The following is a 25,281-nucleotide window of genomic DNA, read 5'->3' on the forward strand; positions in this document are numbered from 1 at the left end:
TTGCCCGATAACTTAGCTGTATTTCAGTACGCCAGGTACATTTTGATAGCAAGACTTTGTTTTAGGGAATATATTCATAGACATGGCCAACTATTTGTATAATTCATTATGCACATTAGATTATTAGGGCATTTCTAATAGCTGTTTTTTCTTGTATCTCTTTGTCACAAAAGAATCATCAATTTAGGTCTTGATATGATCACTATAATGATTGAGATTCCTATATCGCGGCAATGTGTTGGGGAATCTCGAAGCCTGTCGTAGTATAGCCTCTTGCATACCAATTTGCATACGTAATTGCAAATTTATTGTTATATTTTTTTTTTCTGAATTGGTTGATTCCAGTGCTTAATTTTCCTCGGACTCTGATGACACCATGTACACTTTGTTTGACCGATAGCATATCACATTTCACTACGCCAAGGTACATTTTGATAGCAAAACTTTGTTTTAGGGGAAAATATGTTGAGAAAATGGAAAAAAATTGCATAATCTATTATGCAAATGAGATGCGTGTTTTATTTTAATACTTGAAGTTGGTTCTTGTATCTCTTTATCAGACTAGGAATCGTGAACGGGTCGTGACACAATGATAACTATCATCAGAATTATGATTCAGATTCATATAATTTATTGCGGCGATGCGTTGTAGAATCTAGAACCCTGCCAGTTATGTATCCTCTTGTATACCAATTTGTATAGATATTTGCATAAGTGTCATTCAACTCTAATGAATTGATTGATTGCAGGACTTGATTGGACTCTGACGACACCACGTACTTTTTGTTTGCCCGATAACTTGTTAAAATTATTAAAAACAGAAGTAAATAAGTATAGGTAGGGCTACTATACATATGCGGTAATGCATTGCTGTATCAGCGGCAACTCCTAATTTGCATATTTCACTTCTTAATTTGCATATAATAAGTGATAGTTATGAACAATAACGACCTAGCTATTGTCTCCGCACCTTAATTTCTAAAATTATTACTATTTCTGCATGTCTACGGAGATTTCATGAAAATTAGATCATCGAAATACCTAAAAAAGCGATGGATTGGCGGCCATTTTGTTTATGCAAATTAGATGCTCTTAGACTCAAAATTCCGCTTGGGAACCGGAATTTTTGGATTCAGCGTACTCGAATTATACAAAATAGACCGGTTCCCAACTTTTACTAAAAAATGCCTCTAACAGTCATATTTTCTCCAAATCCCACTAGACTATATCGTACTGTGCTGCTGTTTGAAGCAGTGATGGACCACGCGCAAAGTTCTTTCGCTACATTTATCACGCGATAATACCACTAACGAGACTACAAAACTCTGTCACTATAAAACAGGGTCAGGAAACCAAGAAACCAAGTGTAATATCTCACAATTACATTTCAGACGATATTTGCTTTTCATTTTCCAGTTTTCCCTACTGATTATGTCATCTCTTTTGAATTAATTTCATTTCAAGTCAAAATGCAACTACAATGATTGTTACCCGACATTGTAGTATTATACTCTTATACGTTTAAATGACATCTTAGGGTCCAGCTTGTATACCAATCTAGATAAACAATACCAAAAATTAGTATTGTTTTATTAGGTTTCTAATACCATCAGCGGATGCTGGAGAAAGTCCGAAAATGAGGATTCACCTCCTTCCACAGATAATGTGGCAAGGGGTCATAAATATTACATCAAGCTTACCTTGAGGCTACCAGCTACCAAAAAGGACAAGAACCCCACGATATTGCAGCCGACCAGTCTAATTATAGCACTTCCCTTTACGTAGCTAATCTTAGCACGATTTCCTACACTTTACATCTATAGCAATTAATGCAGATGAAGCAATAAATTAGGAATGTGCAGTTAGTATAAATTAATTCAGACAGCGCTGTTCTGTCACGCAAACGTAACATAAAGGAAAACAACTTCTTAGTACAAACCACTTTACAACACTTTCCGCTTCTGATTATTTTTGTTTTATAATGAATATATTAATAGAAAATAAATTGCCTGAGGTGAAATTGCATTGTGGTTGATGAAAACAACAACAACAACAACAACAACAACAACAACAACAACAACAACAACAACAACAACAACAACAACAACAACAACAACAACATTAACAACAACGACAACAACAACAACAAACCATCAACCAGGGATGCCAAGTTCAAAAAATTTTTATGAGTGAGATTTTCATGACTCGGCATCTCGGCGAGCGAATGTGCGTGCGAGCGAGGGTGTGGGAGGGGTTTTTCCCCCCTGTGGCCTCCCACGGTAGGAGCTTTTTCAATTTTTAGCTCTTAATGATGCGATCAGGTGCATACTTAAGTGACTATTTTTTTTACTTATTTTGAAAGACAAAAAGAAAATATATCATTTTAATCTTTTGAGCTATGCTCATTATTATAGGCCCAAGTTGCAGACTTCGCCCGATGCGTGAGAAAAATGGGTACCATGCGTGAGATCGTGAGACGGCCCCTAAATGCTTGAGTCTCACGCAGAATGCGTGAGACTTGGTAGCTCTGCATCAACAATCACATTTTCACATTGTTGCAACAGTGTACATTCTCGTATTATAACGCGTTCATGTTCGGCTTCTCAAGTGGGTTTGCGAGGAACTCAGAGCGTGTTGATAGATATCTATCAACCCGCTCTGGAGGAACTGCACTAGCGCCCTCTACAATGACAAAGCGTGCAATCCCTGATTCAGAAGGAAGCGGAACAAATGGAGTAAATTTTTGGCAAGGGTCACGCTCGATGATCCACTGATGTATAAACTGATAGTTCGATCTTCGCTCATTGTTGTTTAATTGAAGGGGAGGGGGAAGAAAACAATGAGACACGAGGAATGAGGTATAACGATCTAACGCATTAAAAAAACTCCTGAAAACATAATATCTCTTTCCCAGATATTATATATTGCTTTATCTTTTCTATGCCTATATAATAATTGTTTTTGTTGTTTGACTATTTTGTGTTAAAGCAGTGATATGTTTATACTGTGGAGAGCGTACCAAATACTCATTATTATTGCTGTTGTTATCGCAAATGGGACGTGAATAGCTATGGTATATAGAGCACACAACCATGATCGAGGAAAGGAAATAATCATGCAACAATACTCGTAATAATCATTTCGTGACATTGCTGAGGCGTGAAGAGTGAATTTGACGCACGCAACAGTCTGAATCAAAATATGGAATATCCTAAGGAGGGCTGTAGTTGTTCACATTTATCAATATATTTTGATTTTTGCCTCTATGTCAGCTCGTCGTATCAAATCCATGTTCGTATGTCAAGTTGCGTCGGATGTGACCGTGAAGGTACATGATTATATTTGCTCTTCCTTATAACTTGCAAGTGTTAAAACAATGTGATAATAATCTGTTATTACCGTAATGACGTCCCACGAGTTCGAGATTTTTTTTTTTTTTTCTGCAGGATTAATGAGGCAGGGTTATTTGTATACAACAAATGTTCTGCCATTAATAGACTCCTCTCGTTCTTACTCTACAACTGAGACTGCAGAAACGCTACAACTTTTGTTGCTAAAAGACAAAACAACAACAAAATAAACTATGAATAACATCAAATATTATTTTTTTAGAACATTATTTTGCTTCTCATGGTGTACCGTATCTCATTCCGAATGATCTCTCGTCATTTTGAATGAGGAGAGAAGAAGGTTTAAATACCTGGAAATTTTTACAGTGAAATGACTTTCATTATTTTGATAGTTTGCTTAAGTTCAGCCCTCCAAACAGTACAAGCGGCATTCTCGACAGCATGACGGAAAATTTGAGATAATCGTGTCCGCCTTTAATTATGATTATTATGCGCAACGCAGATAACACTGGGCAGAGGCTGGAGTCGGCAGGAGGGAAGCACCGAACAGCTCAGGCGGAAATGAAGAAAACGAAAGCGTGGTTATTCAGCGTGCAAATTGCACTTATCGTTTACAAAAACATATTGGTGGAGTGAAATTTTTCAGCTAAGTGAAATGACTTTGCATTTAAGATTATGACCAAAAACAAATTAACAAAATAGTGAGAGTTGCATTAAAATCGGATAAGTAATAATATGACCAGTTGTGAGAATGCTGATCAATAAAATAGGCCTATTACATGTTTTATACTAGACATATTAACTGTTAAAGTGACATTAGTTGCAAGCGTAAATTGCATCTATACGAACTCACTGATGATGACATCATTGTATGGCAATGTTCCTTTTTGTTACGGCTGCACAAAAATATATTCTTTTAAGATAAAACTTCATATATATCATATTTTATATCAGTTTAGTTGTCATAATGAAATTACCTGTCATGTGATCTTAAAATGAAATCAGACTACAATGTTTGATCAATATGGAAGAAAAGGTATAGATCTTGATGATTTTCTTTTCTTTTCTGAGTTGCGACACCATCTAATTTGCATAATATAATCACAATTATAAACCAATGACACTGTTCCTTTAGATGTTTCCATATTTAAAGGTTCTTAGTACGTTGTGAGGTAGGCCTATACATTACGATCTTTCGTGGTCATACAAGATTTATGAAGCTTAATTCTTCTTCTTCTTCCTCCTCCTTTTTATTTTTGAAGCTTCTGTTCAACGATAGGGTCCACTATGTACTGAAATCGGATCGAAGGTGCTCAGTGTTTCTCTCGGAGCATTACACAATGATCATAAAATGGGGCTCGCACGCTTTATGCATTTAATATGAGTATGTCGATATAATAACTGAAGCGAATTTAGAGTAATTTAGACACCAACAAAATTTCGAATTTCATTCATACTTTTTCAGATCGAAAAGTTATAAAGAAATAAAACAAAGTTTTTAATGATTAGTTATAATCTCACTTTATAGCTCAGTTACCTCGAGTATTATATGTATTTAGTATAATAGCAGTTTTAAATACAAAAGAATGCAAAGAAAGTAGATGAGAAAGTGATTAGTAGACATACTACAGAATGTGTAACGCCAGGATCTTGGCGTATAAGATGTATATGAAAGGTGTATACAGAGACTGCGTGATCTTTGATAGAGTATGTTAACATTCTAACAATGACCTGGAACCTCTGTTTTGTAGTTATGTGAACTTACAGTAATCACAGTTACCATGGCGATGACCCCAGCTCAAAGCTGATGCTGCTGCTAGAGTGCTCGCATTTTCCTAAAAATGAATCCTGGAGACAGGAACACAGATGCCTAGATGAATATTTTTTGTCTGTTTGTTTGGTGTTTGTTTGTTTTTTTTTTTTTTTTTTTTTTTTTTTTTTTTTGCATCTACGATTATCACGTAGAGTTTAGCAAGTTGTTCATACTTTCAACGGGGGCGGGGTCCCACCTTTATCCCTGCTTTCAGTCATTCGTTGTAAAGTATGTAATACACGTATACACACGCACACATCATATACATGATATATCTATATATCTCTCTGTAAATATCAACACGATTTTTAAGCACATATACTTACATAACAGTTACTAAGATGTATACGCTTTAATACCACATGAGTGTGTGTGCTTGTGTATGCGCTCGATGTATGGTGTAAGATAAATATGAAAATAATTGCAGTGAAAAAATACATCTGTATGCCAGCAGCACATTAGTCACTGTTCGAATGTATTTTGCTGCTGTATAAACTGTGGCTTGCGAGAGCGGGAGTCCGCCTAGTTTACATAGATATGAGCAATAAAAAGTAATATACCAACATCCCGCAGTGAACATTGTCGTTAATTACTTCTCAGAGTTGTTCATGTGTATGCGCTATTGTACATTGGCTCCCATCGTAAACTTCAAAGTGATAGTGGCTCTCACATCTCATTGGTGGTTATCGGGATACGAGAGCATGAGATTGCTTCAGAGGTCGGCCCGAGGAAACGGCGGGATAAATGAAAAAAAAAAATCGCAAATAATTCATCTGTGAAACACGGTACTGGGGTGCACAGCGACTACAAACAAAAGACCGAATAGAAATGCGGCCTTGCTGACGTCAGTGTTCAATTACTCGCTGGTAATCCGATAGCTGAGGGCACCGCTCACACTCCCTCCACCCTTCTCTCCCCATTGTTACAAAAGTTTAGATTTCACAGTCAACACCTTAGATTTGTTATTAATTGATTATTTACCATTTTTGTTAAATTAAATGACATACGTTATGTAACGAAACTAGAAGAACAGTGGACGGACGCGTTCAAACGCATGGTACATTGTATTTCCAGAGGGAGTGAACGGAACAGCTCATCTAAAGCAGGATGAAAAGAATGCCTGGGACTGTCTACCGCCGAGGAATGCAGTGTCCTAGCGAGGCAAAAGGAATTAGTTCTCAAATAATTGGAGAACAGTCCGATCTTACGCACCCATTGTCACCTGTGTGACTTTTAATGATTTTCTTAATTGACTAAGAAGAAACTATGAACCACAAAAAATGAGAAACACATCATATTTAGGGATATTTTCACCCGACGGCGCATGAATTTTCGTTACAAAATTTTTGCAAATTCGCCTAATACAGTTCCATAGAGCGCCTATAATAGGGGAATAGCGCGTGATAAGGACTTCCCGATGGTAGACTAAGTTTTCTATGTTATTCTCTAAATCGCACTTAGAAAACACGTGTGCGGATCGAAGAAGCGCACAAACTGATATCTATGTTTTCTTGTTAGAAATGAAACATTGAGCTTGGCGCCCAATGGGACGTACATTCAAGCCCTGTGTTCCGTAGAACAGCATGGCAACAGAGGTTGCCGCAAATGTCAATTGTGATGAAGAAATTACAGCACTGGGCCGTGTCCAACAAGCGAGAGACGACACAATGGAAAATACAGACAGGTCTTCTGAATTCAGCACAACAGGGAAGGGAACGCAACCTCATGACCCCAGCAGTGGTGGAGGACACGGAGGAGTACCGGGTCCAATAGCTGACGGGCAAGGAGGAGTAAGAATGAACAATTCTCTTGATTCTCATGGTCAACAATCTATGAGTATGTCGAAGGATGGGAATATGACAAAGACGCCTAACGTTAACTGCAACTCGACAGGCCAGGCAGACGGCGTGCTTCCGCAACCTGGTCGCCCTAACGCAGGCTCCTTTGGCGGACCAAATCCGAACGTTGATCCATTTTCAGGTGGAGGTATACCCCAATATATGGAAAACACTGGCGGTAATAAGCAAGCAAACTATGGTCAAGATGGATTCGGAACTTCTTATTTTGGAAGTCGCAACAATGGCGGCTACGTGATGAATCAACATGGTGGACCTCCAGCGTCAGGAAACTCAAACTCAACTCCCAGTGGTGGAGGGCCCAACCAAATAACGAGCTCATACAGCCAATATGAAGGCACTATGAATTCAAGGCCTGGCTACCCAATGTCGAACATGAACATGGGGGCCCGAAGTGGCATGGGCTCACCAATGGGACCAGGCAGTGCTTCTAATTATGGGGCACACAACCCCCGAACATATGGACCTGGTCCTGGTCCTGGTGGAGAGCGAATTTCAAGCACTGCACCAACACTCTCTCAATTACTGCAAGGACAAAAGCATCCCAGTCACAGTTACTCTGGGAATTATCCTGGACAAGGAGATGTAACTGTAGTAGGGAAAGGACCAGATGGGGGTATGGGAATGATGGGGCAAGGTCCGTATCAGTCACAGTGGCCGGGACGTGGCCATCTTCAGCACCCAATGGGTTCCTATGGTCAGCGTAATCAGGTATTCTAATCTAAATTTACTTCTGATTTTGATTCTGTAATTGTATGAATAATTGTAAAAGGTATACAAACTATTGCACTCCATGTGTCTGTCTTTGTGCATGCTGGGTGGATAGTGTGTATAAACAAGATGGGATGTTCTGCGGACTGTTATTTAGATGGTCTGTGCAGGAAACAACATCACTGTACCTTATATTTTCATTTGGGAGTGATCATGTTGGGTTGTGTGTGCGGTGCGTCTAGCTCAATCTGTTGAATGATAGATTTCTAGTAGTAGTTGCACGAGTGTGTACCAGTACCAAAGACGTTACATGAAGAAGAGGGATAGAATTTGGGAATGGCATGCCTTTGCACATTTGAAAAAGCTTTGAATGTCTTCAGGATACAGATTGTACCTCTACAGGATCCATGTCGGGCAAATAGGTATCCCCATGGTGGTGTTACCATGCCCCTCCCCCCCCCCCCCCAAAAAAAAAAAAAAAAAAAAAAAAAATCTCTCAAACCATCACTATCTGCCAGTACCTGTATGTATTGCTTGCTGATAAACATGTGAAGCTTGTGTACTTGTAATGGTGGTCGTTTATTGCAGTGGTAGTACAGTTCTGTGAAATGTACATGAGATTTAACGATGTCATTGCTAAAAGTCAAATATCTAATTAGAAATGCATGAGGTAGTTTGATGAATTGTACATTGTGTATGGCTTCCACAGAATCAAACTTGAAAAGTGAGTTTTGTTTGTTTTTTTGTTACTGCTGATATGCAGTTTTGTTGCAATCAGTTGCAGTAAACGTGAACGGTTTCCTAAACTTAATGTACATGTAGAACGTTTGGTTTTGTAATTTACATGTTTTAGGGATTTTGAGTCTTTTGGTGTAGAGAATACAGTGCCATGAACCCTGTGCTTATTGAACTGGAAATGAAATTATTGTTTATCAGATGCTGCAGGCTAATGTAACAAAATTTTTAGTCACCTGTGTAGCATAACTTGTCAAGTTTTTGTGACAGTTCAGTTTGATGAATCTTCATTTCTAGATAGAGGGAGAGAGAAGAGGGGGGGGGGGGGGGAGGAAGGGAGGATAAGAGAGATACATGTACATGAATAAGAATGATTTCCAGACAGTTTTATTCAGTGCAAGATACTGTATCTGCTAGCTTACAATTGTAGGGCATCAAAGACTTACTGTAGGGCGAGTAATATGAAATAGGCACTCCTGCTTCTATTTGTGGGCCCCTTGCCCAAATGTTGATTTTGGCAAATATGAGGTAGGCCTAAGTATTTTGTAATGCCCTACATTACACGTCAAGACATTGTTATACCACCTTTAGGGCATTGTAACCGTATCTTGTGTAGAATTTTTATCCTTAATTGCCTCAAACATACAAGTATAAGTTAGCTTTGATCTCAGGCTACCCAAGTAAGATGAAAAATTCAATGTGATTTTGTATTTTAGATAAGAAAATGAGCCAACGGGTCATGAATCTTTGGTTTTGCTATTCAGTTGAAATTACATTTCAAGTGAAGTAAATGGAAGACAAACTCACTGTATTGCATTTAGTTTATCAGGGAAAAAAAGATAATAAAGACAGTTGTGTGGATTTTATGAAGTATATGATATCGCACATAGAATTTAATCTGAAATTGTACATGTGATGGGAGCTTTGAAGTCCTTTTTGCAGACATGGTCCAATTTAAGGATGGCTCATGCTTTCATTAGTCCCTCCTTTTTATTTCTCTGCTGAAAAGGGCACCAGAGTCCTTGTTAGCAAGCTAATCTTTGTGAAGAATACAAACAAGCAATTTAAAAGGTGGCTTCACTTTTGTTCACATTTGTAGACCTTTCTTCATTATTGATTGCTAGGAAGACATGTTCATATGTATACATGTAATTTTGTAAAAGTTCTGTCTTTAATTAACAGAGAAAATTGATATCGCATATGGTGCATGTATGTATACCCTCTTCTTGAATTGATAAATAATATCACATAAAGTCATGTTGTTACATGTGCTAAACTGAGCATGGTATGTGTCGACTTGGGGTAAAGATCAGTCCTATTGTGTGCCTGAGCTCCAGATTACAAAAGGTATTCAATACCAGCTACAACAGCCAGCGTGATGTAAACAATGCGATAGGCATGCATAGTAGAAATGAATCATAGTGGCCATTCCAGGAGTAATCCCCTCAGGAGTGCAGCATGACTCCTCCAATACCGCCACCTGAGGAAAAAAGGGGAAGCCCCCACATTAAGCAAGTGATGCAGGTTCTTTGAAGACCAGCCAATATTTATGAAGATCACAGAAACAGCTGAGTAGGGCCACCTGCTGAGCGTAGTGCTCGCAAAATGGCACATATTTGATTGGAAAATGACATGGTTGCATGGAGCCAGTTTTATGCCTCTGTGCCACGACTTTCTTTTCTCACGAGTTTTTTTTTTTTTTTTTCTCATTTAGATGCGGTCAAAGTGTTTACTGTAATGTTTTGTCCTTACTGTTTCTTTTGCCTGAATGAAGGAATTGATGTTCTTAAATGTTTTGCTGTTAAGTGGCTTTCATATGTAGTTATGTAAATGTCCATTTCAAGATTTCCTCTGTTCCTTTGTGCCTTGCAACAATTTTTTTTAAATTGTGTACAGCTGTATTAGCCCTTTATTGCCTGGGTAGAGGGACTCATTGAAATAATGGCTCAATTTCATCTGTCTGAAAGTAATAGCTATAGCATGTGTAAATGATTTGTTTTTAAATTTTAAAAATGTATGTTGTATCTATAATATGGCCCAGGTTGATTGATGGAGAAAAGGGAGGGGATTACTAGTTGGTAGTTCTTTTTTAAATTTGTTTTTTAGTTGTTTTTATTTTTAACCATCCTCAGTTGAAAATGTCTTCATCTTGCACAGAATGTGCACTGACGCAAGCCTGATGTTGATGATTTATTTTTCCAAGTCTCTGCTGCCTTTCATCCATTTTAGAAAGCAACAGGTATTCATTATTTTTTTGTGCTATGATGGAAGAGAGACCATGCATGCTTGAGTGGAAATGCATTTTTTCCTCCAAGTATTTTGGTTAGTGTATGTTATTGAATCTTCACTGGTTTCCTATTTTATTTAAAAGATACCCCCCCCCCCCCCCCCCAATATGATGTTAGGGAGCTTTAGATTTTAGACGCGTGGACGTTCAGAGGGAAAAAACATGTACTGAGCGTGCGCAGAAGCACGCGTCAAGTCGATCTATTTTTAGCTTGCGTCGCCTGAGTTTTTCACTACGCATACTGCCTGGGCTATTTTTACGTCCGCACAGTTTGCAACGTAGAGACCTACTTCATGCACCGATCATATGGGGGCGCAATTTTATTTTTTATACGTTGCGTCCCAGCGCAATCTAAAGCTACTTTTCAACGCGACGCAGGGGAGAGGAGAATGTCCAGCGCACTCGTCTCAAACGTCCGCGCGTCAAAATCTAAAGCTCCCTGTTATGTAAGAGAAGCATTCATGAAAACATGACTAATAAGATACAATGTTGCACATACCCTGTGACAGTGTGTGTTCTGTGTTACAATGTAATTGCTCAATATTGGGATGGAATGGGTGTGTTCTTTTGTGTGCTTTTATTGATCTGATTTCTTACATTTTATTTATGTGTGTATTTATTTATATTTATTTCCATGTAGATGGGTATGATACCTGAAAGCCAGAGCCCCATGCAGAAACGACCATACCCAGGTGCCCCAGCGGGCCCGTACCAGAACCAGTATGGAGGACGCCAGTACTCGGGCATGTCACCTCAGATATACCCAAACCAGATGTATGGAAACAGGCCCTACAGTGGGCCTGGTGGTGGTGGCCAATATCCCCAACAGGTAAGGGAGTCAATGAGCAGCTTCTCCAGCTCTTTTCTTTCTTGTTATATGCCCCCCCCCCCCCCCCAGGGGTGCTGGGGTACTATTCATTCATATGTCGGTCGTAAAGATGAATGTACAAATGGTAGTAGCTAGGCCAGTATCTGCCATTCAAAAAAAAAAGAAAAGAAAAGAAGGTGCCAAGATTATGTTGAAAGAGGAAAAGTATCTAAAATAAACTCATTTTTAGAACAAAAAACTTGTCATATAAGCAGCAGGTTAAAATTTTACCAACATTTTTATGAATTAGCAGTACAAGGCCATTTGATATGCTGTCCTTTTGGCTACTGAAATACTGTGTACAATGTACTTGTCTGCAGAGGCCATACATCGTTGATGTCTTAAACTAAATATATGTATTGTGCTCAGATTGGCAAAAGCATCGATTTCCCTGAAGTAGAGGTGCATCGATTCAGTTTTTCTTTTTCTACTTTTAGTGAACCAAATCATACCCATTACCTCCTTTGACTTATATCCAGGAAGATTTAATTTATTAACATTTTGATTGAATGAAAGCAAGGAGTATCCCAGACTGGTCATGTGATAGTCATGTGGTTAAGACCATCCATATGTAGTGCCCATAATTATGCCTTGTGCCAGATTACTTGTGATGTTCACTTGCCAAATTTGTTTTAATACATGTCGGATTTGTTTTAGAAATCATTAATCTGCTTCTTTTGTTTTATTGCTAAAATTCAGCACAAGTTTCCCCGGGGGCTGAATTCTCAGCATTTCCTTTCATAAATTAGTTCCTGTGTGACCATATTGGCATTTTTCTGTTTCTTGGCCCTTGGGGAGTTGGTATTGCAGCTCAAATACCATAACTGTATTATTGTATGCGATAGCTGCACTATTTTGAACTGAAAAGTAGTAATCTTAGCGTGTGGCCTATACACCAGCACAATTTATGGACTGTCCAACCCAGCAAATCAACCTGCTCAACAAACACACGGGTACATTGCAGATAATCATGTATGGGACTGTGCAATGGGCTATTGAGCAACTTGATATTGTCCTATGAATTTACAGTTCAGATATTGCTGCATTCTGCATTTAAGTGACAACTTTTTTTTTTTTTTTTTTTGGTCATTGATCACCAAATAAGCGCTGTTAAAAATGTAAAGCACAGCGTGAACAAGTAAGGCCAAGTAAGAAATGAAAGTTTTATCGTCTGGATTTTTAGAGAGAGGCGATGTGGGAGGTCCTTACTATTTGATATCTAATAATATTTTTGGTCTGAAGCAGCTGCACAGCGCAAGGCACTCGCATTGTTTTGCACCATGTCGTTTAATGATTTATAAACATGCATTAACTAACCCTAAATATTTTACAACCTAAAGTACCTGCATTTGAGTCTCCAATATCGTGTAGAATTTGAACATTTACTGTTAATTTTGACACTTTCTTCACATTTCGAAATGACTTTACAGCATGGTGTGTGCATACACTGGTTTATGTACGTATCAAAAGCTGCAGTACTGTGTACTGCACGTATCGTACTATGACCAACTAGGTGTGGACGGATCTAGTTGACAAGCTTGAGTACAGGGCGGCCTGAGAGCTTCGTTTCAAGCGATCAGGTTATTCTATGATATGTAAAAGTGGCTCAAAGTGTCTTCTGCCAGACTTTGGAGACTGAAATGCAAGTGTGTTTTGGTTGTGAAATATTTGTGGTGGGTTAGTAGATGTTTGAAAATCATTCATGGTGCCAAATGGCTCTGACATCCTAGTGTGATGGCAGCAGTGCAATAGTACTGAAACATAACTGCTGTTTGAAACCAAATGATGACCATATGTACACAAGTACGAGCGTGTGTGAGGAGACTTGTCCATTCAAGATGAACGTTTAGCTGATGTTCTCAACAATGCTCCGTCCAAGCCTACGTTGATGCACAGTGGCTAATTTACAGGATTCTTGGCTAGTGGCACGACAGTAAATATGCACAATCAGAGATTCTAATGCTATGTGTGCACGAAATTAGATTGGTAGGTGAATTTCCAATGGTTTTTCGGCGACTCAAAAGTATTAAATATGAAAAAAGTTGATGTGGCAACTAAAAAAAAAGAGATATGCATTTAATATTAGAAATATTTTCATCAGAGTTTTGAAAATGAAAATAAGAATTTTTAAAAATATTCAAAATTTTGAACAATTTCAAAAAGAAAAAAAAAAGAATACGGTTAATAGTAAATAAACAAAAAAATTGATCCAGTGCCAAAAGCAGATGCTTGTGAGGACAAGAAACTAATTTTTTTTTTCTTTTTTTTTTTTAGTTGGCCTAAGTTCACAGAGTCATTGCAGCGATTGCAATAAAAAAAAAAAATTACAATACCAGTTAACTGCCCTGCACGCATCACACATTAGCGTTTGTAGAGCTATGTCTGCAAAACATGACTAGCAAGCTACACGGCATGTATGAATGACAACCTTTAAATATAATATTGAAAACACAGTACACGTCTACAATGAAAACACAAATATGCACACTCTTTTTCACACAAGCTTTATTCTCAAGTTTCATACATCAACATTTCACATGTATACACACTCTCAATTATTCTTCACATTATAGTATACATTCGTCCTGAAAATCCCAACATGCAGCTTGCGTCATGTAGTAAGACTCAGAATTGAACACAACAAAATTCTTTTGAAACATGCAACAACATGCCGAAATACAAATGAAGTTTGTTATCAAAATTTAGGAAAATGATGAATTTATCAATAAAATTCCCAGTACATTTTTTTTTTTTTTTTTTTTTTTTTTAGAAAACAAGATGGGATGCAGCTTGCGAACTTATTGCTCACGAATACATTATTGATCAACATGAGCTGTTTGTTTAAAGTGCGGTTGGTGCTGTATAATTTTATGTAGTTCTTTTATAGAGAGATCAAAGAAATTAAATTTTCATAGATGCATTGTTCCTCTTAATAGCTTAAATTCATTTAATTTTAGTCAGATGTCAGTATGAGTACCAAAGGTATGCAAGATTTTATTTGTGTTTTAAGAATATCACCAGACAAGCTGTAGGCCCTATACACTGTAGATACACAAATGTAACTGACTTCAAATTGACATGTTCTGGAACATTTGCCCCACAATTAGTCTGGCAAATTGAGGGCTAAGATGTGTTTGATTCTGTTTTTATACTTACTTAGCTTGCAACAGCACTGTTCACATACTACTTTTGACTTGGTTCAGAAGAAAACAACAAAAATGGTGTTAAAAAGCAAGAGAACTTTGCTGAGAATGAACTACATGTACATTGACCTTTGAGATACAAGTTATATCAAAGCCTCCCTGTATCATTCTGTACCGAGGGGTTATTGGCCTCTGGTAATGTGGAATGTTTACTTTTTCGTTTTGCTTTTTGTGTCCATTAGAGTGTATCTATTATATTTTTGAGTGTATCTGTTATATTTTTGAGTGTGTGCATTCATCAGAATAATTGAAAAGAAATAATACAAAGTGTTATTGACAAATTTACTGCATTATATTTGCTTTCTGTAAGTGTGTACCATTTTCAAATCATTACTTCAGTGATATCTATCTATCTATATATTATATACATATATATATATATATATATATTTTTTTTTTTTTTCTTTTCTTTTCTTTTTTTTTTTTTTTTTTTGCTGGCAATGATTTCTTCGTGTTTTTTTTTTTTTCTGTATGAAATTGATTTTCAAGAGTGCTATTTTGAGTTCCTAACATAAAGTACTTGATAGATTTACAGTACAACATGAGTGCAATGTTTGGCATACATCGTTGGCATGAATGACATTTGCTCCAGTCTTATTTTCTCCAAGGACTTGGGGTTATGGTTAGAGCTGTGATAGGGTTTTAGGTTTAGTTTGATGTGAGGATTGGGATTAGAATTAAGGTTATGTTTGCGGGTAGAATTTACATTTTGGCTTAGCATGCAGATACATGTATTTCATGGGAGCAATTGTTGCAGGAGCAAATGTCATGGAACCGGCATAACCTGGCTCTGCAAACAAATGGCTGCCAATGCCGTATTGAAAATCCTCTTTCACCATATAGCGATATAATGACATTCCTATTCTTTATTCAGGTAGAAAAATTTCATAGTTCCACTGACGATGTTGGCGAAAGGAGGTTCAGACATTTAGATATGCTTCGTTTGAGATGTGGTTGATTCAAACATCTTTTACTCTTTGCTGTGACCTAGTTTGCATTTCAGTGGAACTAATATTCTGTGTAGTTGGTCAGTGATTTAAGTCCTAGACTTGAACAGTGTTCAATGACTCTCTAGAGTATCCATAATTTTTATTTTTTATTTTCATATAGATAGGTCATTCACCTTGGCAGCTGGAATATTTCAACTTTACATGTAATTCATATGTCTCTCATTCATAAACTGCTCTATTCAGCCTTGATCTCACACAAATTGTATGAATGATGAGCATGTGATATGTAAAAGTGGTTGCATGTTGCAAGCAGCTCTTCTTCACTTGCCTGTGTTGGAAAAAAATGTGGGATGATTGTGTTTAGTCTACACCTATTAAATGCAGCTGTATGCCGCATTTCTTCATTAGTACAGAGATACATGAGATATGTTTATGCACAGACATGACCATACAGGGTATCAATGTGCATATCATACATGGTGTGTACTGGTACACAACAGTGTAACACTGATTCAAAGATCATGCTTCCGAAGTGTAAGACAAAGCTACGAAATCATTGATTTCAGAGTCATAAATGCATGATAAATTGCTAAGTTATGTAACGAGTTGACAAACATTGCTATATAAAATCTTGAAGGTGAAAAATGTGGTCAGAAGGTCAGTCGTGAATATAAATAACTTGTTAATTCCAGGACCATTATTGCATTTCTTGCGGGCTTGCATAGTACATTATTAGAGCACCCTAATTGTAAAGATTTCTAATCAGTTTGATTTATTTTGTGTCTGTTTTACTTTTATACTTATTCTAATATGATGTCAGCTGCTTGAGCAATTTACGTAGTGGAGCTGGCACATTATTATTATTATTATTATTATTATTATTATTATTATTATTATTATTATTATTATTATTATTCTTATTATTATTCTTATTATTCTTATTATTATTATTATTATTATTATTATTCAGTATTATTGTTATTATTATTAGCAGTATTATGCAATCTTTGAAGCAGGAATTTTGATTTGAGTTATGATGTTTAATGATAAATAAGTATGGTCATCAATTTTTGTGTATGTTGCTACGGACATTTCGTATTTTGTTCCTCCCCCCCCCCCCCCAAAAAAAAAAAAAAAAAAAAAAATCTACAATTGTAAATTTGTCAGCAAAATTATGCATCACTGTATGCACCATATTTTTTTTTTTTTTTTTTTTTTGTGAGTATGATATTTTGAAAATTTGGACTTGTAAGACAAGTTTAAGAGTGGATGAGTTCGTAACAGCAAGTTATGCCTCGTATACAAAGTAGCTTGCTACTTCATCTAGTTATTTGGTCCGAGTGCTTCGTGGAGAGTAAATTTCATTGCTTGTGTGGTGTATATCAGCCAAGATAGTGCAGACTCTGTATGGACCGTGAGTTGAATCATTCTGAATATTGTATCCTGATGTAGATGTCCCCCCACTATGGTCAGACAGGCCAGTCACAAGGCATGAGCTACGGCCCTCCGTCAGGCTTCATGCCACAGGGAGGCAGCGCCAACAGTGCTGGGGGGCCGCCATCCCAGTCCATGCAACAGCACCAAGGGCCACAGTCACAAATGTGGAATCAGCAGGTAAAGAGCAGGAATGTTTAGTTGCTCTTTGGTACATTAACATTTGAGGGCATATTTTTTTTTTATTTTTGTTTGACCCAAAATGATGGAACATCAGTAGAATGCAAAAAGCAGGTGCAGTATGAGAGGGTGAGCCCATCAATAGCGAGTGAAAACATTGACGTCTTTCCCTCCCATCTCTCTAGGCGTGTCTTCATCAGCCCGAAGTTCAAACTAGCGGGACATTTTGCGGTCTTAGAAAATAGCCCGATACAGCGAATGTGCGTCTTCATCAGCTCGAACAGCCTGCTTCGGGAAATTAGTCCGAAAATTGACGCATGCGCACTTTGCAATTTTACTCTGCCTGGCTCGGGGTTCGAAAGTGGATTTCCCCGCTCAAAATCTCCTATATCACCGTATGTACGATTCTACAACCAGGGAGGTGAGCAGTACAGCAAATTCTCTCCAAAGGGATATTAATAACGCTACTCTTTCTTCTGTCCAGTGAGGCATCTTATATGAAATTAACGAATTGCAATGTTTAAACAAATCCAAAATGCACACAATCTGCAAGAATCTTCTGCTAAGGTATGAATAGAGTGGACCAGAAGAAGAAGTTTACACACACACACACACACAAAAAAAAAAACAGCTAGCATGCACGGCACTGAGTTTTAATAGGGAGGTGAGAGAAATAACCTCCCTGGTTTTAAAGATGACAACAACAGTAGGCCTATAGTACACACATGTGATCCTTGAATACACCGTGCGTGTAATGTACTATACACAATCACTAGCTGCTTGTACATGCGCTTTCCATTGCCAGCTGGCTAACCAGAAGCGTGGAGGGATCGAGCAAATTTCGGGCTGATGGAGACGCACCCAAGATAGCGCGCTATTTCACGAATTAGCGCTCTAGTTGACGAACTAGACCAAGATTTTGGGGGAAATTTTCCCGATCAAATAGCGCGCTATCTGCGTCTTCACTACACAGATAGCGCGCTATTTTGACATCGGACTAGTTTGGTAACCGCAAGATAGCGCGCTATCTTGAAACTTCGGGCTGATGAAGACACGCCTTCTACAGCTATTTCAGTCTCAATAAATTTTAGATTTGAGAAGATTGCAGTGTGAAACCAGGGGCCCGTTTCGTAAAACTTGTCATCAGTGACGACTGCCACATTTCTTATGACAGATTTGCTCTCAGCCAATCAGATGCAAGGATTTCAGTAGCTTGTCACATCTATGACAACTTGTCACTGATGACAAGTTTTATGAAAAACGGGCCCCAGGACCAAGTGTGCATGTGTTTTACATGTATTCAAGTGTATTTTTACTTTGTCCAAATCTTTCTTATGCTGCACAATTGTCTATGTATGATTGTTCAGCGAAACATTGTAGATTGAAATGAAAAAAAAAAAAAAAAAAATTATGCAGCACAGTGAATGTGCTAAATTTTTTTTTTGTAAAATGTAAAGGAATGAAAGGGAATCTCATAATGATTTAGTAGCCATAAGCTACACACGTAGAATAGTAAATGACTTAAATATGCATGCGTGCATACAATGCAAATCATTACTTTACTTCTTTTTTTTTTTTACCTGTGGAACTGAAGGTTGATTTTGGGCAGCCAGGACATGCGAAATGGTAATGCATTACCCAACTGAGCAACCAGGAAATGAACTCAATATTTAGCTTCACATCATATCAGTCACATTCATGTAAAACATGAATGTGATAAAGTAATGAATGCATGTAAGCATTGCAATTTTTGCAAATTCAATTTTGTGCCCATTTGCGGTTGTAATGCATAGTAAATGATATGGTGTCCATGCTTCATGCAGTATCTTTGCTGATAAATAACGTCTGAAGCTGGAAATGTTTTCTGGCAGAGCAGGGTTGCCAAGAGCGAGCTTTGACATAACCTTAGAGAACAGTTCATAAGCATTCAAAGAGTGAAAGAGTTGAAGACTTTGTAACAACAATCTCATCTTTGTGTTCTAAGACCATATGTTAGGTAGTGTTGTACACTTTTTTTTTTTTTTCATTTTGATGAGAGCAGGTTCCTACACATATTTCATTCTATTTCATAGGTATTTGTTGTGGAATTTTATATTGTGAACATTGGGATATTTCTCTTTGATGAACTGGACAAACTTCCAGTTGCAAAAATCATTTTCCAGCACAGATCACAATATGCAGCAATATTCTTTATAAATAGTATTGTGTCTTTCATCATCTTGATAATTTCTTGTCTCTCAAGCAGTGCATTTATGCAACCATGTGCAATCTGTGTGGCACTGCAGACAAATCATTAATTTTTGAACGAATGCCGAGCCCTCCCTTTTCATGCCCTTGAGAGCTCTGTATGACTTTTTAAAAATCATTTTCTATTAGTGCAATTAATAGCGTATTCCTTCATATTTGAGCCGCTGAACCTGGTCGTTGATGACTCAATAAAAGCCAAATAATGTGTTTTGGTGAGGCATGTGTGTAAAATTTTGGATGTCTAAAGATTTAAATGTCAGAGAAATGTTACACATCTATTAAGAACAGGAGAAACCAATATGACTCATGCAATATCTAAAGAGATGTGTGTGGCTACAGCCATAGCAAGTGGCAGCCTGTTATGTGCCAACATTGGATCTGTCTTTTGCCGGCAGTTGCAACCATGTGCACAGCTGTTTTGCAACCAGTGTCTCTGTTTTGAGACCTGTGGTGCTGCCAGTGGCAAAATGCCCTTTCCAATGTTCTGTGCCTGTAAAATGCCTCGCCACTCATGGTATGAACGCATCCTACCAAAATTCGCATTGTCATACCATGTGCATTTACAATGTATAGTAGCCTGGAATAATTGCAAATTTCTATATTAACAAGGATGTGGGGATAGTCATTGAATTCCTGTTTTAAGCTTTCTTGTCACCTGACATTGCCCAAATATTTACTGTTCCAATGCCTTTATTTTGTTATTGTAACTCTTTCTCTCAAAGTTTCTTGTTTTTGTAGGAATGTAGTTGATGACTAATACATCCTAGGAAGTCTCGATTAAACTAACTAAAATGTATGAATGTCCCCTACAGCATAGTAAGGTTGTTGCATAGCAGAGCTGATGCAACAGAAGTTGATGAAATCATTTTGATAAATGCCATTGTACCATGCTACTCACCACTTCACCACTTCTATTGTGATGCAGCATCAGCAACAAGCAGGCATGGGTCATTCACCTCATCCACAACAGCAGCCACATGGCACCCCACAGTCACAACCTTCCCAGGGCAGCCAACCACCACATTCTGCATCTGGACCTGCTCAGCCCCAGCAAACTCCACCTGTGCAGCAGCAGCAGCAGCAGCAGCAGCAGCAGCAGCAACAGCAGCAACAACAGCAACAGCAGCAACAACAGCAGCAGCAGCAGCAACAGCAGCAGCAATCTGCTCAAGCTCAAACTCAGCCGCAGCAGAACCAGAACCAGCCACCATCAACCCAGCAGCAGCAGCAGCAGCAAACTCAGCAGCAGCAACAACAACAGCAACAGCAAAACTTCTCTGGTGGCAGAAGTGGCAGCCAACAGGCAGCTGGGGCTCCAAATTCATCCAGCAAATCTGCCTCACAGCAACAGGATGGATCCATGAATAGACCGCCCAGTTTGCCAGTAAGTGCATAAATTTCTGCATGAATGTGTACATGACTCTGTGTGGTGTATAATACTGTATGGGTGTGGGCACGTATTTCATCTAATGTGGACTATGACATGAAGCACACCTGGATGTATTTGAGGTGGTTCCATGATTGTAGGGCTATGCGTGCGAGTGCAAGAATCATGGACTTGATGTATATGAGGCTCATAGTCTCTTGGAAAATATCTTGCCCTGGATTACCCATTTTATAGATAACCCCTTCTGTCCCCTAGAAAGTAAGAATTAAACCAACCTACCAACAACAACCAAAAAAAAAAAAAAAAAAAAAATCCAACATCAAACATACAAAATGGAAAAGGTATGTTCCAGTGTGATGGTATACACAAAGTGTGTGTACATGAATGTACACATGGTTTTCAGCTGCCGTGTCCAATATCGATATGTGCATGTATATGAATGTGTTAATGCATGAGAATATGAGGGATGAAATGTGCTTGGGTTTCAGTAATCAACATTCAAAGGTCCAGAAGCAAAACGGCACATTTCATTGAATTAACTGAGCATTCTAGTTTTCAGCTGACAATTTATGTGTTCGAGGTATACACCTTTCAGTTAGGTAATTTCTGGCTTGTTTTGAACCTGTCTATTTTTCTTTACATTTATTTGGATGCTTTGTCACTCAAGATAGAGGCATTGTTTACTGTAAAGTTCAGGTGATCTTCCACCCCACCCCCCTAAAAAAAAACCATGAAACCATAGCAAAAGATACATTAGTTCAAACTAATTTTAAAGCACGATTTTCAGGACATCGTTAATTCACAGTAAAATGATCTGTCAGATCCAGATAGGTGTATTGGATGGAAGTGGTTAGGAATTCAATGGCAACCATTTCCAGTTCCACAGATATTATTTGAAAGAGAAAATTGGCCATATGATTATTTGATCAAACTGCATTTCATATGAAATGAGGAATGGAATCAAAAGTTGAGTTTTTCTCCTTTCCCTTTCATGTGTACCACTTGCCTTCAGGACCTTTATATCACATGTCTTATATTTACTGTATTCTTCAAATTGGAATATGGTGACTTAATAACTTGTTATTTTGAGTGTGACTGAGCTTGTTCTTTGCTAGGACCCTATTCCCCTTTCCCAATTTTGTCAATTTAGGACTTTTATCTTTTTGAAAGAGACTTTGGATTGATTCAAAGAGATATTTGATGAAATCTATAAAGACAAAGTTCCAGATCAGGGAAAGTCTGAGCAAAGTGGGCTGAATTTAAGACGGTTTTGAAGGAAAATTATGTAACATAGCAACCTCTTGGTACAGCATAATTGAAGTCTTGGTGATCAGACCATCATCGACTTTATATTCAAATTCAATACTTTTTACATGAAAACTCCGGAATTTTAATAATCTTGCAGAAGTATGAAGGGATCAAGTATTGTGTGTTGTTTAATGTTATGCCATTGATGTGGGATACCCATGAGCATCTATGAAATTGTGCTGAAACTCAATAGAGACTATTTCAAAAATATTTTGAGTAATTGTAAGGCTGATAATTTTCTTCTTCCTTTCAATTACAAAGAACACCCCAACAATAGAACAAAACCCCAGACCCAGACATATCATAGAAAATGAAAGTTATTGATGATCTTGTAAAAATAGTGCCAGACAGCCAGCGAGGAAAAGGTATAATCCCCGGTCCCACAAAAATGAAAACAAAAGATACGAATCTTTCTGCATGTGTCTGTGTGTGTGTGTGTGTGTGTGTCTTGTGTGTGTGCATATACAATGTACTTGGGTATGTATTCATGTGTGAAGGTTAAGCCTTTCTATAGATGTGGTTGTGCTCTCCTGTTTTTATTTGTATTACAATTACCATCATCATCATCGTCATCATCATCATTGTCATCATCATCATCATCATCATCATTATCATTATCATCAAAGAACATTGTTATTATCACTGCCTTCATGTACATACTTTTGTCGTGCAAAAAATGGGTATAAAGATTCCTCTGAGGGAGTCAGAGAGAGAAACCAATTGAGAAATAAAAGTGGTGACAGGAACAGATCTATGCAAAAACAGACTGTCAGGAGATGACTGCTTCACGGCTCTTTACTTTCCATCACCTCACGCCACCTCTCGCATTCCCTTTCAGATTTTAATGTATACTGGTAGGCCTCTTGGCTTTCATTTGGCATGTGTTTCTGCTTTCTGGTTCTTTCATTAGCCGCTGCATATTTCCTGTGGAGGTCATGATTCCGAAAATTGCAGCACAAATATCTTATTTGTCCCACTAATCATTGGTCAATGTTTTCATGGAGGGGAAGTTCCATAGGAACGGATCTTGGAAGATCGTGAGGAAGAGCTTGGCGTTTTCTGCCATACAAGTGTTACAATTACAGTGTGATTGTGTGATGTGTTGTTTTGTGTGTTAATTTTAAGGCTTGCAGCCCAGTTGTACTTTATCTACATTGATCCAGTCAAACACACCTTTTCTCAGTTAATGTGGTTAATTAGTTATAGGAAACCATTATTACCGACTGTTGTGTAATTTCACAATTTGACTTTTTTTTTTTTCTTACAAATTACTGTAAAAGTGGATATTTTTGCATGAGTAATTTTTCCCACTCAGCCGGGTAATATGAGTTTCATGTGTTTTTGATTCCGTGGAACGAAGACATGAACTACTGGAACATATCGCAAGCAAAAATTTTTGCACGCTTTTATTTTGTGCTTATTTTTTGTTTGCATGAAATGTGCGGAAATTTCAACACTGCAAAAATTTCCTCTTTTACAGTATGTGATAAGGTGGCGAGTATGAAAGGATGTTTTATTGTGCTGCCTTTGGCAGACAAGGGTCCTATTTCATATAACTTGTTATCAGTGACAACTGCCACATTTCTGTGACGAAATCAATTTGCTCTCGGCCAATCAGATGTAAGGATTTCAGTAGCTTATAACAACTATTGCAACTTGTCACTGATAACAAGTTTTGTGAAACAGGGCCAAGATTTTCCTATTCTGCATGAAACGCTGACACTCAAAATTCAATGGATATGCAGTGTAGCCTTTGTTCAACAATGTGCAGATATGGAGATGATTCTTATCTTTCAATAATAACAAAAACAAAATCCAGCAAACAGAGAATGTGAAGGTGACAAGAATGCAGCAGCTTTTCAATAGGGGGATTAATACGTATACAAATTTTACAGTGGGTTACGAATCTCGGGCTTTGCAGCGTGATCGCAATTTTTTGCATGTGTGGACACAAAAAACCCACAAATTAGTGCCAGCAGCTGTGTGATGCTAAACCCAAGAAATCCTGTGCTTATTTCTGAATTTGTGCGTTACTTTGTCCCGCGGTGATGGTGCAGAGCGTGAGAACGCTTGCAAAAAAACCTCGAGATTTGGAGTGCGCTCGCCCCCCTGCTATTTTGTACTTATGTGAATGCAGCTAATAGGTAACTTGAAGATGTCTTTGTTGCAGCAAATGGATTTCTGAGCGTGCTGAAAGTGGATGGTTGATACATCTCACTGTGAGTTTTCTTCCAGCTTTCTGCAGCGCAGTTTAGCTGCCGTTCAGATCACAGGTCAAACTCTTGGCTCAAAATCAGTTGTTACCTGGTTGCTCAGGGCAACTGACTGTGAGCCATGAAGACAACACCTCAAACTTTGCAATGCTGTGGTGTATGTCTTGCCAGGGATGTGAATATGTGACAGATAAAGTTAACACTATGAAGCCCTTTTCTCACTTAGTTTTCTTATCCCTGCATTATCTGTAGCCCCTTACTATTCTTAACCTCGCACCATCCTTAGCCCCTTTTCTCACTTGCATATTTAATACCATACTATTGAGGCAACCAGGGCTAGGACAAATTGCGTGTGGTCTCATACTAAATTGCTATTGTTCACCCTTGACTATCGAGGCCTTGACAGAATCAGTTCGGCAAAAAAATGACGGTCCAAAAACAGAAGACATGAAAGTAGCAAGCTACTACTGTAAAAGTGGAAATTTTTGCGGTGTTAAAATTTTCGCCCTTTTCGTGCAACCAGAAGCAAGCATGAAAATAAAAGCACGCGAATATTTTAGCTGTTCCAGTAGTTGACGTCTTGATTCCGCGATATTAAAGGGAAGGTAAGCCCAAAGAACAATGTGGATTGAGTGAAAGCAGCAACATTAGTAGAACACATCAGTGAAAGTTTGAGGAAAATCGGACAAGCGATGCAAAAGTTATTAATTTTTAAAGTTTTGATGTTGGAACCGCTGGA

At 38.0% G+C, this 25,281-nt stretch overlaps 1 protein-coding gene across 3 annotated transcripts in view; it reads left to right on the forward strand.

Annotated features, from left to right (window-relative positions):
- Positions 1–6,564: 6,564 nt before the first annotated feature.
- Positions 6,565–25,281, forward strand: part of LOC140242551 (uncharacterized) — a 69,172-nt gene continuing 50,455 nt past the window's right edge. For all 3 annotated transcript variants that reach the window (XM_072322292.1, XM_072322295.1, XM_072322294.1), the window contains exons 1-4: positions 6,565–7,730; positions 11,393–11,581; positions 17,226–17,387; positions 20,560–21,018. In XM_072322292.1, coding sequence (XP_072178393.1) covers positions 6,747–7,730; positions 11,393–11,581; positions 17,226–17,387; positions 20,560–21,018 — 1,794 coding nt within the window. In that variant the 5' untranslated portion in view covers positions 6,565–6,746. The remainder of the gene's footprint in view (positions 7,731–11,392; positions 11,582–17,225; positions 17,388–20,559; positions 21,019–25,281) is intronic.

This window comes from Diadema setosum, chromosome 19, assembly GCF_964275005.1.
Source record: "Diadema setosum chromosome 19, eeDiaSeto1, whole genome shotgun sequence".
NCBI lineage: Eukaryota > Metazoa > Echinodermata > Echinoidea > Diadematoida > Diadematidae > Diadema > Diadema setosum.